General features: G+C 44.9%; 1 protein-coding gene across 1 annotated transcript in view; it reads right to left on the bottom strand.

The window, feature by feature from the left end:
- Positions 1-13,718, bottom strand: part of PPA2 (inorganic pyrophosphatase 2) — a 30,168-nt gene extending 16,450 nt beyond the window's left edge. The window contains exons 1-7 of the mRNA XM_048509657.1: positions 13,504-13,718; positions 10,878-10,942; positions 9,644-9,688; positions 4,941-4,994; positions 3,771-3,890; positions 2,698-2,784; positions 781-907 (exon numbers count right to left, since the gene is read on the bottom strand). Of these exons, the coding sequence (XP_048365614.1) occupies positions 781-907; positions 2,698-2,784; positions 3,771-3,890; positions 4,941-4,994; positions 9,644-9,688; positions 10,878-10,942; positions 13,504-13,687 (682 nt within the window). The 5' untranslated portion in view covers positions 13,688-13,718. The remainder of the gene's footprint in view (positions 1-780; positions 908-2,697; positions 2,785-3,770; positions 3,891-4,940; positions 4,995-9,643; positions 9,689-10,877; positions 10,943-13,503) is intronic.
- Positions 13,719-16,410: the final 2,692 nt, after the last annotated feature.

The following is a 16,410-nucleotide window of genomic DNA, read 5'->3' as shown; positions in this document are numbered from 1 at the left end:
CTATTTTTCTATGGGTAGGGAATTATTTTCTGCTTAGAGGGGCATTCATTCAAGTAATCCCCACCCACAGTTTTAATATAGCCACGGGGTGACTACCTCAATGAGAATTACTTTTGCTATTTCATGATTCTTGCTGTTTTCGCAGAGGGAAATGTATGCGTGGGGTACGCCAGGGAAATGTTCAGCCTGATAGACAGTTTGTAACATTTATTTTTAATAAGAATACTTCTGTGAAATCTGAGCTGGGTTTTCTGATCAATATGCATAATAGTTCACAACATTCTGAATAAAAACCATCCTCATAATTTAATTTAATTAGGGTTTTCTCCCTTTTATTCTACACCCCCACGCCCCCACCCCACCCCGAGTCCACTGTTCTACAAGATATCTGCAGATCTAACGTTTTATACTGGGTGTTTGATATCATCTGTACTTAATCAGAATTGCTAGTTTGTGATAAAGTTGAAACTTGTAATGTGTCCTATATTTACACCACTGAAGATGATTAAATAGAATCCATTTGGTGGCCTGAATTAGCTTAGAATGTAACAAACACATGCTGATTGTCCTTGATAAGTTAGTTAAGTGATAAATAATTGTTAGACTGCTAGATCCATATATTTATTGTAAAGGTTGGTTTACTGACTACTGAAGTTCAGCCTCAAGAAGGGCAAGGAGAAACGAAGCACCCCCAACTTCAAATTCAAGCAGATTCAGTTTAAAAATAAGCACTCTGACATGAAGACCTGAACTAGATAGGAGGTTTTATAATATTCTTACCATGGATCTTTTCTGATTCTGGATCATCCACACCAATAGCTATGACTTTCCAGTCAGACTCCCCCTCATCAATAAGGCCTAAAAGTCCAAGCACCTTCACCTGAACAACCTCGCCAAGTGAGCGAACCTTAAAGCATAAAAAGAGAAAAATCTGACTTCCAGCCACTGACTTAACCAATCACTTCATTTCCTATTCTCATTTGCCATCCCGCAGACATTATTTTCAGGCATATTTCACCAACCAAAGTGTGTTCCTTCTATTGGTGCCAGACCCTGAAAACATTCAGATTTCTTCTTCATATTCCTCACCTTTATTCTTCCTTTCCTAATACTAAACCACCCTTGCTTCAAATAAACTAACTTGACAGGCATGCAACCTACCTGCTTTCCTTCAGTTTCATTACAACAAATCTCTTCTTAGAAGCCGACTTCACTCAAACCTTATTCTCATCAAGTAGCCTCTCCGCAAATGTCTCTCATGTCAACGGAATTAGTTCAGTCTGCTCAGTATAGAGCCCCCCACTCTGAGAATCAAGTATAGCTATACTCCAGTTGGTCTTCAAGCATCATCCCTTCACTGATCATAACCACGCAGGCACTCCTTCACAGTCCCATCTTGGTTTGTCCTTCTTGGATAGTTCTGAAGGTTCCATTTCATAGTCTAAGATGAAAACTCAATTCTTCCCCTTTCCATGTTTCCCTCTTACAGGAAACCTCTCAGTTATCCTGCAAACTTCAATTTCCCCTCTCTCTTAAGGACGCAAGAAGAGCACCCCTGAATCAGACCAGCACTGTGTTTCATACAGCAGCCAAGCCAGTTGCCCAACAGGACCAACAAACAGGCAACAGAGGCCAAGTCCATTCCCCAATTTCGCCTCCATGGTATTCAGACGTTTTCTGCCTCTGAACGTGGAGGTTCTCTTTAGCCACCCTAGGTTGCAGTTTTGGTTTTGCCTGTCCTCCCTCAGCCTGCACAACCCCATCCATGCTAGTGGCTTTGGTCTATACCCTGCAGCTGGTTCCTAGACAAGATTTTACTCCATTCTGAACAATAAAACAGCAGTTAAAACTATAAGGCAAACCTTATAAAGAAGCTTGCTAATACATCAGGCAGAGAGACAGCATGGTGTAGTGGTTAAGATGTCACTCTAGGAACTGGGAAACCCAGATGCAAACCCCCACATGGAAACTTGCTGGGTGACCTTGGGTCAGTCATACACTCTCAGCCCTGACCCTGGCAAGTATTTGGATGGGAGACCTCCAAGGAATACCAGAGTCCTAATGAGGAGGAAGGCAATGGCAAACTACCTCAGAGGCCGTTTCCGCACGGGCGGAATATGGCGGCCTGGGGACAGCAAAAACGCCGTCCCCAGGCCACCATTCGCACAGGGGGCGCAGCTGCATCGCAGCCGCGCCGCCCTCGCGCCGCCTGACCGGCGCCAAGCCAGCGTTTCCGGAGTGCGCTGGGAAGCGCACTTTCCCAGGAACGCCGGCTTGAAGCAGCTGCCGTTCGCACGGCAGCGGCTTCAAGGCGCCTCCCCCCCACTCCCTCCCTGAACTTACCTTGTCCCCGGGCCTCCGGCGTGTCGCCGAGGCCTGGGGACACGCCCCCCTGCCCTGCGATGCTGGAGCAGGCGCGCAGAGCCGGGGGGCGTGTCCTCAGGCCTCGGCGACATGCCAGAGGCCCGGGGACATGCCGGGTCAGCCGGGCGACGGGGCTCTGCGGTGCCGTCGTCCCGGCTCTTTCTGGGACTGTCCATGTGGACGGTCCCAGTGTCGTCGGGTCGGCGTGAAATGCACCGACCCAGCTGCTTCCGCCTCCGTGCGGAAACGGCCAGAATGTCTCTTGCCTTAAAAACCCTACGAGGTTGCCATAAGTCAGCTGCAACTTGATGGCCAAAAAAAGGTCAAGCATACCTTGGAACCAATTTCACAGACATCAATTGGATCATTGTCACCATAACATCCTGTATCATCATCTTTATGATGAGGATCTTCCCAAGTCTATGAAAAGAAACGAAGTTAAAATTAAAATCTGTATTACCATTTCTCACTTTACAATAAATCTGTACAAATTATTGACATTTATACACTGAGTTTGCTAGGGACTATAATCTTCCTTAAAACACTGGTATGCTGGTGCCACATGATAGCTACACACAGTGCTCTATTTGTGGCAGACATGAGATCTGCCTGTTGCTGTCCTGGCATGTTCCCTCACTTGTCCCCTTGCTTGCCCCATGCGAGTGAAGGCCTTCCAGTTTGAAAACCTTAAATCAAACTCCAGTTTGCTCTGACGTCTTCATGCAGGCACCAGATCCAACTGCAGCCTGTTTCCTCCTAACAAACCTGGAATCAAACTGTGGTTTAGAATCCTAATTTATGGGAAGGAAACAAACTCAAATTTGCATTCAGATGTCACAATAAACTGGAGCTTGCTTCAAGGCTTCCGAAGTCAGAAAGCCTTTGATGGCACTCTATGCGCAAAGGGAATCAGAAGCAAATTGTGCATTTGTAGGAATGAATTGAAGTCTGAATGCAGTCTATATTACTGCTAAGGAATTGACCCTTATGAGAAGGTACAAAGGTCAGCAGCAGCTCTATCTTCTTTTCTATTTGATGCAGCTGCCTCCTCAGCCAGCTTTCCCAAAGTACTACTAGAGGTCAGGGGTGCAAAGTAGGGTTGAAAACACTGCAAGGGATTCCCCCAACGCCTAACATTACAAACACCGCTCCAACAAGGGAAGCATGACAATTTCGCCATAAACATATGCTCAACTCCAACAGCACATTCTTATCAAAATTTATGGACAAAAATCACTGCATAATATCTCCCCAGCTCCCCATACCAACGCATAAGCCTACCACATTCAATTGCCTTCCTTCCAACAGTTTTGCATTCATGAAGTGCACAGGATTTATGAGAGGAGTGTGCTGAGAAGACAGAAAAGTTTCGTGCTTTTGACAGAACAGAAAACAATATATGTTACCTGAGGGAAAGCACCATAATTCCAAATATAGCCCTTATGGGGAAAGATATTTGCCACGTATCGCAACTTGCCTTCCTTTACATCTTGCTTAATGGGATTCAATGGTTCCTTTGTGGCAATCTGAGCATGTTGCAAAACACAGAGCAGGGAAGGGAGGAAAAAAAAGAAAACTATAAAATGGTTCAAGTAATTATTCCTGTAACAAGTTCCTTGAGGAGGCTTCAAGCTTTATATTTAGATTTATAATTCCAAAGGTTTAAGAACGTTTGGGGGGGGGGGGGGGATATAGAACACTTAAGACATTTGTAAAAAGATGAAAATACAAAGTGTCTAAAAATATACATATAAAGGAACAACATATAATCCCTTTGAATCCCACAACATCAGTAGCTTCTAATTATAGATTTTAAAAGGGACAAAAAGTTTACAACTCATGAATTAGTGGTGATAGAGATTATTTTTCTACATTAAATGCTTCTTGAACAATTATCTGGCAATCTCACTATGTCTGGAATACACTAATCTATATTACTGCAGTCACTATTTATTTTATTTTATTTATTTTTTGAACTTATATACCGCCCCATCCCCGAAGGGCTCTGGGCGGTGTACAGCATAAAAGGAAACAATATAAGCAATAAAAACATTTAAAAGCAGCGACAACCATAGGGCAGGCACTAGCACCACCATTTCTATTTCTATTCTTACATATAATGTAATAGTGCAGTGGTCACAGGCAACGACTGGACAGTGCCTGTGCCATCACCGATGACTGGAGACATTGCCCCTTTCCAAGCTCTTGCAGCTATTAGTTTTAAAAGAAAACTGAAGGGACCCCCCCCCCCCCCCCGGATAAGAATTTCTCTGCTCTAAACACAGCCATTTGTTAGAACAGATATGAACAAGGTTTCAAGAATGCTCCTATAAAAACAGAAGAGTAGTCAAGATAGATCAGACTAATGGTCCATCTGTTCTAGTGAATCACCTGACATGGCCAACAAGCTTGTCTCTGAGGCCAAAACCTCTACCTGCTGTTACCTTCCAGCACAGGCATTCAGAAGCACTCATCGGGTCCTCTAAGAACACAAGTATTACTTTTAGTCACAGCCTCACATTTTATTTATTTGTAAACTGCTTTGAGAGTTTTGACTGTAAAGTTTTTAAAGTTACCTCCATTTTAGCATTTGTCCAACGAGGCACTTCTACAATCATATTAAGTACAACCTTTGAAAAGGAAAGGAACAAATCAAAACATACCGCACATGTTAGAACACAACACACATATTTGTTCATTATTGACTGATTAAGTGAAATCTGAGGCACTTTATAAAAGAATAATAAATAAAACCGGGACTTCGCCTTCCTAAACGGTCCACAAAGTTAATAGCACACACACACCCCTTCACTAGAATGAATCAGATGTAAGGGATTCATAATTGCAAGACCCATACAAAACACTTTGGGCCTTGGACCTTCCTATCTGCAGGACTGTCTCTCCTGCTATGCTCCACGAATTATGCTCAACTGATCAGGGCCTTCTAGTGGTACTACTCTACAAATGGACAAGACCATACACAAACATTCTCTGCTGTGGCTTCCATCTTACAGAACGACCTCTTCAGGCAATCAGGAATGTAGACTTCCACTCCTCTGTTGCTCCAAAAACTACGTAAAACAGAATACTTTAGACTGAGGGTTGCTTTTATAAAGAGAAAGGGGCTTATATTGATGTATATAGTTTGTAATATCGGTTTGCTGTTTGCTCTGTTGAAAGTAGCAATGTCTAATGTGCAAAGGAATCAAGAAGAAGACCTGGTAGAGGACAGACAAGTGATCAGCTGTAAGGTTAGTGATCCCTCTGTCCTTTTGCGTCACCTTTTGTCTGTCAATGGACTGATACTCTTAAGTCTAACGTCCTGTTTATTTTCAGAAGTTAGTGAATGAGACTCTTCCTAGCTAGCAAGGTAGTGGCATGTTATCTTTCCCCTCTTTCCTATCTTAAATATAGTTCCCTAAATAACATGTATCTTTTACCCTTTTAATCAGTGTGTGAGCCACTTCTCTGTGCAGTAAAATGCCCTTTTGCATTGTTTTCTACCTATGTAATTCCATTGCTTAACATATCATGTTTAATACTTTCTAGTTTGTTTCAGATTTCTGGAACCCTAGTCCTATTAAATTGCTTATTAGATGTTTCATCCTTTAGACGGCATTGATTTACAGCTTACACTACGTGATCTGCCCTGAAACTCAGTGAGAAAGATGAAATACAAATAAAGAAAATGAATAAATAAGGCATGATGTTCTTAACCAGTGCTAGGAAGAGAATTTCCTTCCAGGAAACAATGCATTCCCAAGGTTCACAATTTGAAAACCAAGGTTAGCAGGCAGACCATATTACACCTGCACATTAACAGGAGCACGAGGAGATGATTAGAAATATAGGGCCTATTTAGTTTTCCACTTGCTCCTGTTCCCAGCAGGTTGTTCAGTTCTGCCTCCCATTTTCAGAGTTTCAGGAAGAACACAGGCCAACACTGACTAAATCAGGAAAAGCAACAATTTCCTGATTTTTATTCCGGAAAACAAATGTCAAAAAGGTAAAAGAAGCTTGATGAGCATTTTGCCTACATAGCCATATGCTTATAAGTAGAGTCAAGAAGAATGCATCTTAAAGCCTCATTTTTTACACTAGGACATAAGCAGAGCCTGCTGTATCCAACCAGTGGTCCAATCTAGCCTGGCATCCTGTTCTCACACAGCAGCCAACCAGTTGTTCTGAGGGGCCAATAAACAGGGCCCAGAGGCCCAGGCCTTCTCTGATGTTATCTCCTGGCACGGGTATTCAGAATTTGATACTTCTATACATATAGGCTCCCTTCAGTCCTCATAGCTAGTAGCCATTGATGGACTGTCCTCCATGAATCTGTTTAAACCCCTGGTAATATCTACAGTTAACAACCATCATTTTCAGAACCTGCCATTAGCCTCAGCAAACCAGCAATTGTGAGTTAAGCCAAGTCTCAGACTGAAAGTTGGCCAACCAAAAACACACAGGGACTAAATGTTAACTGCCCTGGCTAAATCTCTTCTCTCATATAGAGCAGGCAGCCACCAGCATACACACACAGTTCCTCTCACAGAGCAAAAATATCCATGGACATTGAGCCCAAAACGCAAGTAATCTGACAAGTTAATTTTGATTCAATGCAAAGGTTAGCCCTTCCCACTAACAGCCTTTAAGCCCTTTATAAACATGGCTTATATGAACCCTGATAGCTAATGGTTGGCCTAACATTCATTGGCAACCATTTTTAAAAGTGTCCAAAACTCCATTCTAGAGGCAGTCTAAGTGAAGCTTATTGGCTGTTACCATGACAGCAAATACACAGCATTCTTCTCACCACTTCCTTCCTATCTACTTAATTGTTGCTGTCAATGTTAAGTATCCTATAAACGCTGTACATTAATTTCATCATTACCGTCTGACTGCCCTGTGTGATGAAAAATAGCTACCATAGCCTTCTGGCTTCCAGTGAATCACCCAATGTTTAATAATTCAAATTACCTCTATTAGCATTTCTCTGTGAGCGCAAGTTTCCCACGCTGGATTTTTGCAGATCAATTGATCGAAAGCATGAGCGAGGTGGAGGTTTTCTGTCCAACCCTGAATACTCTCCCTATCAAAGATCAGGATTCTATGTCCCATGAGATGTTCAACTATGTGGCTTCCTTTCACTCACTCTGCAAAGGGACATACAGCTGGAGCTACTTCAGGACAAAGGGAACCTCCCATTCAGAAGCAGTAAACCTCAGAATAATACTGACAGGACACAACATCAGAGGAATCCTTGGCCACTATTCCCGGTCACTGCAGCTCTCCAGATGTTCATGGACTACAATTCCCATTAGCCCCTGCCAGCATGGCCAATTGGGATTTGTAGTCCATGAACATCTGGAGAGCCATGGGTTGCAGACCTTTGCTCCAGAGGAACTGGTTGGCCTCTGTGTGAGGCAAGATGCTGGACTAGATGGACCACTGGTACAGCTTAGTTCAGAGGCAACCACCAAGCACAATTTGTTGCCACATCACTAAGACAGTGAAAGAACCCAGAAGGATTTGTATGCATAACACCCTCATTTAACAAAATGATGAATAGTTCTCAAGTGCTCAACTGTAGTCTTGCCCACGAGGCCCCAATGAAGAGACGAGACGCGGAGATTTCATCTGGTGGAGAGAGCCAGAGGCAGGAACACGGGATCCCGTGATCCTGGCAACTCTGCTGTGCGCTCGCCCCTCACACCTTTTATTAGGGTTTCAACGGGGGCGTGTAAAGGGGTCGGGCAGGCGGGAGAACGGGGAGTGGTTCGGAGAGAGCGGGGAGATCATCATATGGTGCGTGGTCTGATCGGCCTGCTACATGCGTGAGGGAGCATCCGTGTCTGGGTCTAATCTTCACCTGAGGGCAGGAGCCCTTTTGTCCTTTTGTATGGGACACCTGGTGACCGCGAGTCAGGCAGTTCATGACCCGTGACTCATGGGGGAGCGGGGGTTGGGGGAGCGTGTGCGCCCGGAAGGCCGTAGCCGACACCGGCATGCTTGGCGCTCCTTCTACGGTTCTGCCGGGTTCGCGGGCTCACCCCTACACTCAACAAACTGTTTGGAAGTACGGTTTTCAACCAAACTGAAATTTTATTTGCGTGAAAAGTATAGGTCACCGTTTGCTGGATTACACACTATACATGAAAAACAAAAGAGGAGAGGATGGGAATGCACAATCCTAAAGTTCATTCATGTACCAAATCATAGTATATTAGGAATCAGGTGACTAAAACTTGTGTAGTCCCCTTTTACCATCCTAGTACAAAGACTGCTTTCTTTTCTAACAGATTTCAAAATACCTGCTTTCCTTTCCAATTTCAACATCATAAGAGTCTCAGTTACTAACAGTAAATCTGTTTCACTACATTCCTAAGCCTACAGCTTTGAGCCTACACTCAGACTGAATGTACACTGTTATTCTCCCTCCTGTTGGGAGAAATACTTTGGTTTTTATATGTGAAACAGAGAATATGTTTGCACATGTTTAATCCAAGCCCTTGTCTTTTGCTTACATAAATTGGCTGATTATTAGATAAATAACTGCACATCTGTATCTGGTTGTGCCTGTTTCTGTATTTGAAGTGCATAAATCAAGTGCCTGAACCAGCGGGGTTATTTTTTACTGCAATTCCAGTTCCCAGCTTGGCTTTGAAATCATCAGGGAGGAGATGCAATATACCACCATGTCAAAAAAAGCCATCTGTATCAATCCTGATTCAGCAGCTACCAAATGCTCCTTCTCAGTGGATGAGATTCCAGGACCGTATTTTAGAAGTCTAGTTGATGGCCTTCTGCACATACAGATGCTTGGATCAAAATTATCATATCTGATTGGCTCCCTTCCCATTGATATATTATCATGGTTAAGAGGCACTGATGCCAGTTTTCATCCCCTCCCCCCCCCCAAAAAAAAAGTAAGTCTGCAACCCTTTCTGTTGTGGAGATAAGCCTTTCCCTTATTATCTGTGCAATGAAAGCGGGAAATAGATGGGGGGGGGGGTTAAGTGAAAGATGGGGATTTATGGAACTTTGGAGACAGATCACTGTAAAGATACAGCAAACGTGCAGCTCCTACACAACAATGAAATGTCACCCCTGTTTAGGCCCTTAGACACCTAACCCCAATTCCAATGCAAGAAACCAATCACCTCTCAGCGAATCACAGACAGATGATGGCCCTTAGCTCAAATACTCCATCCTATCTAGATTATTCAGCCCAGCACTGCCCGACGCAGCAAAGTAATCTCAACAAATAATAGTGTAACCCTACCTCATTTCCACTGAGCTTCGTTTTCTTTGCAGGAATCTCATTTTCCTGTACTCAACAAAAAATAACAATCAGTGGATACAAGTTTTTATTGTAATGGAGACTATTAACAATGGTACCAAAAACACTAGAACTGAACTGTTGCTCAAGTGGCCTCAGGCTCAAAGCATTGAAAGTTAAGCTGGCAGTATTTACTTGGGCGTAGACTCCATGGAACCCAGTGAGACTCCCTTCCAAATAGTCATACATAGATCTCAGGCTGCTTAATTCCAGTGGAAATTAATCTTGTAGCCCTACATTATCGTTACTTGCCCCAAAGAAGTGTACACACACTTTAGATACTTTATAACCAAATGCATGCTTCCTCTTTTTAAGCAGCTGGGATATCCTGCTAATGACTAGTTTAAATATAAAGTTTCTCCCTGGGCTAAACTCAGCCATAATGGCAGACTGTGGTTTGCGGTTATGAACACAAATCTTGGAATCGTCAGGGATTCAGGACTTCTTGGTTTAAGTATGCAAGGAACAAACTGGTTCTGTTTTTGGAGCAATGATAAACTACAATCAACCAGGAATTGCCTCAAGTTGTGGACAAGAAGGAAAAAAAGCACATAAGTCCAAGGATTTCCATGAGTCCAAGGAGTTCCAAGGCTCATTCTTGTATTCATTTATGCCTAATAAAGGTTTACTGTACTGTACTGTATTCATTAAACCTTGTTTCGCACAAAAATGTTATTCTGGTCAGTTAAGGTCAGAGGCATATCGGAGGGAAATGCCACCCAGAGACAAATTGTCCCCGGGTGCCCCTCCCACTGAGCTTGGGGTGGGGCTCTGCCCCCCCTCTCTCTACCCCCCTCTCTCGGGTTCCTGGAGCTGGCAGCCCGGCTTCTGCCCTCCCCCCTGGGGTGAGCAGAAGAGACTGCCGTCTTCAGTCCTCTAGGAATGGCATAATTTTTACTGACCCTAAAACACATATGACTATAGTGCCAGTCAGCCAAAGGTGCAAAATTAATGCTAGATTTCAACCAGTGGTGGGATTCAGCAATTTCACACCACTTCGGCAGAACCAGTTGTTAAAATGGTGCTTGTAAACAACCAGTTGTTAAATTATTTGAATCCCACCACCAGAACTGGTTGTTAAATTATTTGAATCCCACCACTGATTTCAACCCTCTGTCAAGATACACCTCTGTAGGCCTCATCTACCAGAAACTTTAACACATAGAAACATATTTACCTCATTTGGCCCAGCAAACAGAGGAATATCATGGAAGGAGGAAATATATTTTCCCCTTGAATCCTCTACAAAGGTAAAAATATAAATATAAACAAACAAATAGGAACAGTATATACGGCACCTATGCGCATCTTAACACACACAGAGATCTACAGATTATTCAAATGCAAATACTACTTGCCTAGCAAAAATATACAGTCAGTGCAATAAACTCCAGCCAAAACACAACTGTTAATAAACTATCAGAGTATCAGAGACAACTAAAATCACATTTTTCAGCTCCCTATAAATTTCATGTTGCTGGTTTTCTGCTCTGCCATCAACATAATGTATACATGTACACATATCTAGATCTTTGTTTGTTTTCCAATATATGGATTCAATACCAAAATTCTTAGAGATATACCAAAGGGGGGTAGGGGTGGGCTGAGCTCATTTACTGCTTTTGAGACCAAGAATCACTCACACATCCAATTTCAGGGGTTCCCACCCCTATCTGAGTATGAGGGTCTCTTTTTACATCAAAGAATTTCAGATCCCCAGATGACATAAGTTGTACTATTCACGGACATGACTGAGAAAAAAACAGACAGCCCAATCTGGGGCATGGGGGCTGAAGCGGCTCCTGAAACCAACGCAGGCTGTGTTGGCAAGTTTGCCCACCCCGCTGGCATAACTTGCATCTACACCAGTGGGGAGGGCAAACAAGGAGGCTGCTGGGTGCCACAGAGCTCCACGGCGCCTGACCCAGAAGAGTCTGACCCCTGCAGAGCAGCCCCAACCTAAAGGAGTATAAGTCTATTTTCACCAATGGGGCTTTTCAGGCGGCCGGGCATTTTCCGGCTTTTTGCTGCCTTCCCATGCCACTGGAAGCCCTCTGGAAACATGGGACCACATGGGTTTCAGAGGTGGAATGTGACATAGAATTTAACACTGGGCTCAAATGAAGTACTGCCTGCCTCCTGAGATCCACATGGGTTTGGGGTCAGCAGGGCAAAGGCAAGAGCTGGGCTGAGCCCAGTGTTCAGCTCTCTGTTGTCTGCTGCCTCTGAGTCCATGTGGACCATGGAGGTGGTCAGCAGGTAAGTGAGAGAAAGAGGGACGGAAAGAGGTGTTCCCACATCTTTTTTTAAAAAAAATGGCAGCAGAGCCAAAGTGGTCTGATTGTTCCCATTTTTTAGGGAAAAAACCCAAAAAATCAATAAGGCATTTTTAAGGTTTTGTTTGGTTCGGCTTTGCTGAGCGTACACCCTTAGTGAACAACAGGAATCAATATACCCCACCTAAACCTCTCATGAGGAGTGGTTCTCCAGACAAGCTAGCAAGCTGCCCTGATTGAGCCAGTGCCGCCTGCCTGGACAGACACTCAGAGCAGACAGAACTAGTTGGGGAGATGTGGCCACGCTGTAGCAAGCAAGTTGGAGGAAGTCCAGCTGGACCAATCAGAGTTGGGAGGGCATGGCCATGGAGCCAAGTCAGGGGGCAAAGGCACAACAGCAATCCCACTGTGCTCTGAAGAGCCCCGAGATAAGTGTTCGATGCGTAATGGACCTATAAGAAAATTCCATATTAGGAATTTCATATTAGGAATTTTAGTTACAAAGTCAGAGCTGAATACTTCTCATCTGAAATGTGTTACTAAAACATTGTGCAGGATTGCCTTGTCACAGCAGGCATCCCTGGGAGCATTTGGATAGCAGGACATATAGTTTTTGCAACTTCTAGAGAGTTCCATAATATCACTTCCAGTTTTCACTTGTCAACATGAATTCCCAACTCTTCTGCCATAAAGTTGGTTGCTGAGAGGGCTCCTATTAAGTAGGTTTGTTGAGGTTTCCTATTACCTCGTGGTCTCCTAGTACCATGGTGAAGAAAGACTGGGCATTATTTAACACATACTCCAACTATGCATCCTCAGAATTAAACCTCATACATCAGTTCACTTTTTCCCCTCAGATAATTTGATCCATAGATCCAGCCAATCCATCGGATTAGGCACTGGGTATAAAACAGTGTGGTCTACCCAGCTGTGAGGGCACCAGCAAACAACACACAAAAAAGTAATGTGCAGTTTTAATGCCAGCTTTCCTACATGAAAAATTTGCAACCCAAAGTCACTGCCATTAAGGAATGTACATACAATCAGGTGAACGGAGTCTACGTCCCTGGTGTCATTGCGCTCCTGACCCACAAGGACTGCCTATGGGTTCCTACTGCACCCTTCTGGTATACAGCCAACTCCTGGTTAGGAAATTCCTGGAAACTTTGGGGTGGAGGGTATTCTCTGTTGTCCGGCCAGCAGCTTTAATTCTGGGGGATCTCCAGGCCCTGCCCAGGGATTGGCAACCCAAAACTATTTGCGCAGGTGTCCTGCTGTCCCACGCGCTGAGCTCATGGCCTTACAGAAGGGCCTGGAACGACACGCGCCAGTCTGGACGCGTGCCACACAATGCCCTGGACGGGTTGAACGAGGAAGTTGCACCTGATTTACAGCGAACGAGGAGCTTGCACCGCGTTTGTTTCCCGGGAGGAGCTTGCCGTGCGAGCCGTGCGACGACCGAGCACCACGCCTTGCTCCGTCGTCGTCGTCGTCGTCTGGAGGGGGGCGTCCCGGGGGCCTACTTACTAAGATAGAGGCGGTAATCGGGCGAGTGAAGCCGCCCCCGCTGCTCCGTCCCGTACTGAGCCATGCGGCCGTCAAGCCCGCGGCAGCCAGCCAGCAGAAACCCCGGCGGCGCCTGCTTCGTGCAAGCCCCGCACCAGCGCTCAGCCGGCCGCACCAGCCGACTCCAACCGAGCACCGCACGCATGCCGATGCCTTCCGTGTCCCCGGGCGGTGCTTTCTCCGGCGCAGCTGCAGCCGCAGCGGTGGGTGGAGCTCGAGCATGCTCAGCACGGGCAACCGAAGTTGCAGCAGGCGTGTCTTCGATGCTCGTTTGCAGCTTGGTCAACCAAGGGGAACGGGGCAGAGGGAGGCAAGCAAGGTCCTGCGATCTGGGCCGGGTGGCCACCTGCCCATCGGTGCAGCACAGGCGACCCGGTGGTTTCAGGATCCTCAACACACAGTGGGATTATTTCCCTTCACTTCTTGGGATTGACTTCCGAATAAGCATATTGGAAAATCTGCGGCTCTAATCGCTTCTACCAAGGAGTAATTGCATGCCACTTACTTCCGTGGCTCGGATCGGGCTGCGATGCCTGCCCCCAAGGCGCTACTTATATTTCCCAATAGGCAATATTTCCCAATAGGCAAAAGGTCCCTTAGCTGACCAGCCTGGGTGAAATCACGATGTGTGGGAAACGTCTAAAAACCTATTTTCGGAGATTTAAATCGAGCCTGCTGGCTGTAAATGGCTGTGCAAATCGCGGCTCGTTAGCCTCTCACGTTAGGAGGGAATATAAAAGGGCATGAATACATTATTCAATGATTTTCTCCCTTTCCCCTGATCTGATCAGTATGAAAGAGCAAATTCTATGCACGGTTTTGTACTATCTCCTCCGGGAGGAGAGCATGCCTGGCATTCACAAAGTCCCGGTTTCAATCTTTATCTATCTAATCAGATAACATGTTCCACAAAAGGGAACGGGATTAAATCAGAGCAACGGTCCATCTTGTCTGTCCACAATCTTGTCTCCACAAGGACCATCCCGAAAGCCCTCGAGTTTTTATTTATTTATTTATAGCCTTCTTTTCGCACTGAGGCTCAAGGCAGATTACCGGATAAAAAAAACCAATGCCGTTGTAAAACACAAGACATCCAGTGCACAGTGCTATAGGACTGGGATTGCCTGTTGTTACCTTCCAGCAACTGATGTTCAGGGTAGTGTGTCTTGGAACATGGAGGTTTCATTGATCTACCATCGCAAATTCTGTATAATTTTAAAACCATTTACACTAATGGTTATCACCATATGTGACAGTGAGTTCTACAAGTTAAATTATGCATTGTGTGAAGACTGGGTGGCCAAGGCCTAGTTGGGAAATTCCAGAATATTTTGAGAGGGAGCCTAGGAGGAGGAGGGAATTCAAAAGCAGCCATTTCCCCCAGGGGCACTGATCTCTATAGTCTGAAGATCAAGTTGTGATTCTGGGAAATCCCCAGGCCCCACCTGGACGTTGGCAGCCCTAGAGTAGAAGGTGAGACATTTTATTTCACTTCTGAAGGTCTGCATTCCAGTAGCCAACAGCGTTCCAGTGGCCAAAGGCTGAGTGGAAGCCAACTAATGTCAGTTCCATCCCTAGCCATACACCTGCCACACCGGCAAAGGCAGCAGGGCACAGGAGCATCAGAGGGGTACTCTGCACCCTACCAGGGTCACCATGGAGCATCAGAGTGGCTACCCTCCAGCAGATTTGCTCCTCAGCTGGGGCAAGTGCTCCAAGGAGGACAAATTTGGTGCAGCCCTGCGCTGCCGCCATAGGTGGATTCAGTCCCCCACCCCATCCCCCAGATTGCGCTGCAAATTAACTCTGAGGCAGATGAACTGCATGGGCAGGTTTCAGTAGGATGTGGACTCCTGGATGCCCCAGCATGTGTTGCTTACAAAATGCCTAGTCTCATGTCTTCCACGCTGTTAGCATTATATCCGTTTCTAATTATAGGAAAAGGTATAAGCAGTATCGAAGAAAAGAGCTTTTGAGTTACAACATGGCAAAGTTGCAAGAATTGCATTGCTATGTCTTGTTGCACAATAGCATCATGCAAATTGCATCATCTGGAAGTTTCCCACCACGTGCAGCTTTTCCCGTAGCGGTGTATCAGTAACTGTCAAAGTCACTGGCAATCAAACTCTTTTAGTCATTTTTCATGCACTTTTAACCAAGGAATACATCACACTGAGGTCAATTGGTCTAATTCTCAAACTAGCCTGCATAAAGGGTAGCCAGCAGGCCTGGATAAAAACATTTAGTCCCTTAAACAGAGGTTTAATGTATGGAAATGGGCAGGTGAATAATGTCACCTGGTAACTAACATCCTCTTAAGCCTCTCTATTAATGGGACAGGACGTTTTTCTCTAGGCCACTCTGCAATCTTACATGTACAGTACTATAAGCTGCATGTGGAGGGTTCCCACCTCTGGAGTTACAGCCAAGGGCTATTTCTTTCCAGACATAAAAAAAATCTGGATATTGTAAATTATGGAGGAAGCTGTGCCTGTTGGAAAGTCATCCATCTGATGCAACAATTGTGAGACAATTACTGTCCCCCAACATGTGCAAAGAAGGGAGAATTTCACACTCTTGAATACCAAGCAGCGCATAACATATCTCCCTACATCATGTTTTTTTAAAAAAACATTCAGAGAGAGGTTTTTCTTAAGCCTGCTTTTCCCCCCAAGGTGACAATTCCTCTCAGAAGAAAATGCACAGAGTACCAGAATGTTTGTGAAATATAAATGAACTAGATTTATTCCCCCTGTTTTCACAGTGAATCGTTATATCATAGTGCCCTCTACTTGACTAACAGAGTCAGGATCTTTTCACAGTAAAGAGTTCTATACCTGCTAACCTAGGCCCTTTCCTCACATGTAG

Source organism: Sphaerodactylus townsendi, linkage group LG10 (assembly GCF_021028975.2).
Source record: "Sphaerodactylus townsendi isolate TG3544 linkage group LG10, MPM_Stown_v2.3, whole genome shotgun sequence".
Taxonomy (NCBI): Eukaryota; Metazoa; Chordata; class Lepidosauria; order Squamata; family Sphaerodactylidae; genus Sphaerodactylus; species Sphaerodactylus townsendi.
The sequence above is the reverse complement of the archived record's forward strand: the minus strand, read 5'-3'. Positions and strand labels throughout refer to the sequence as shown.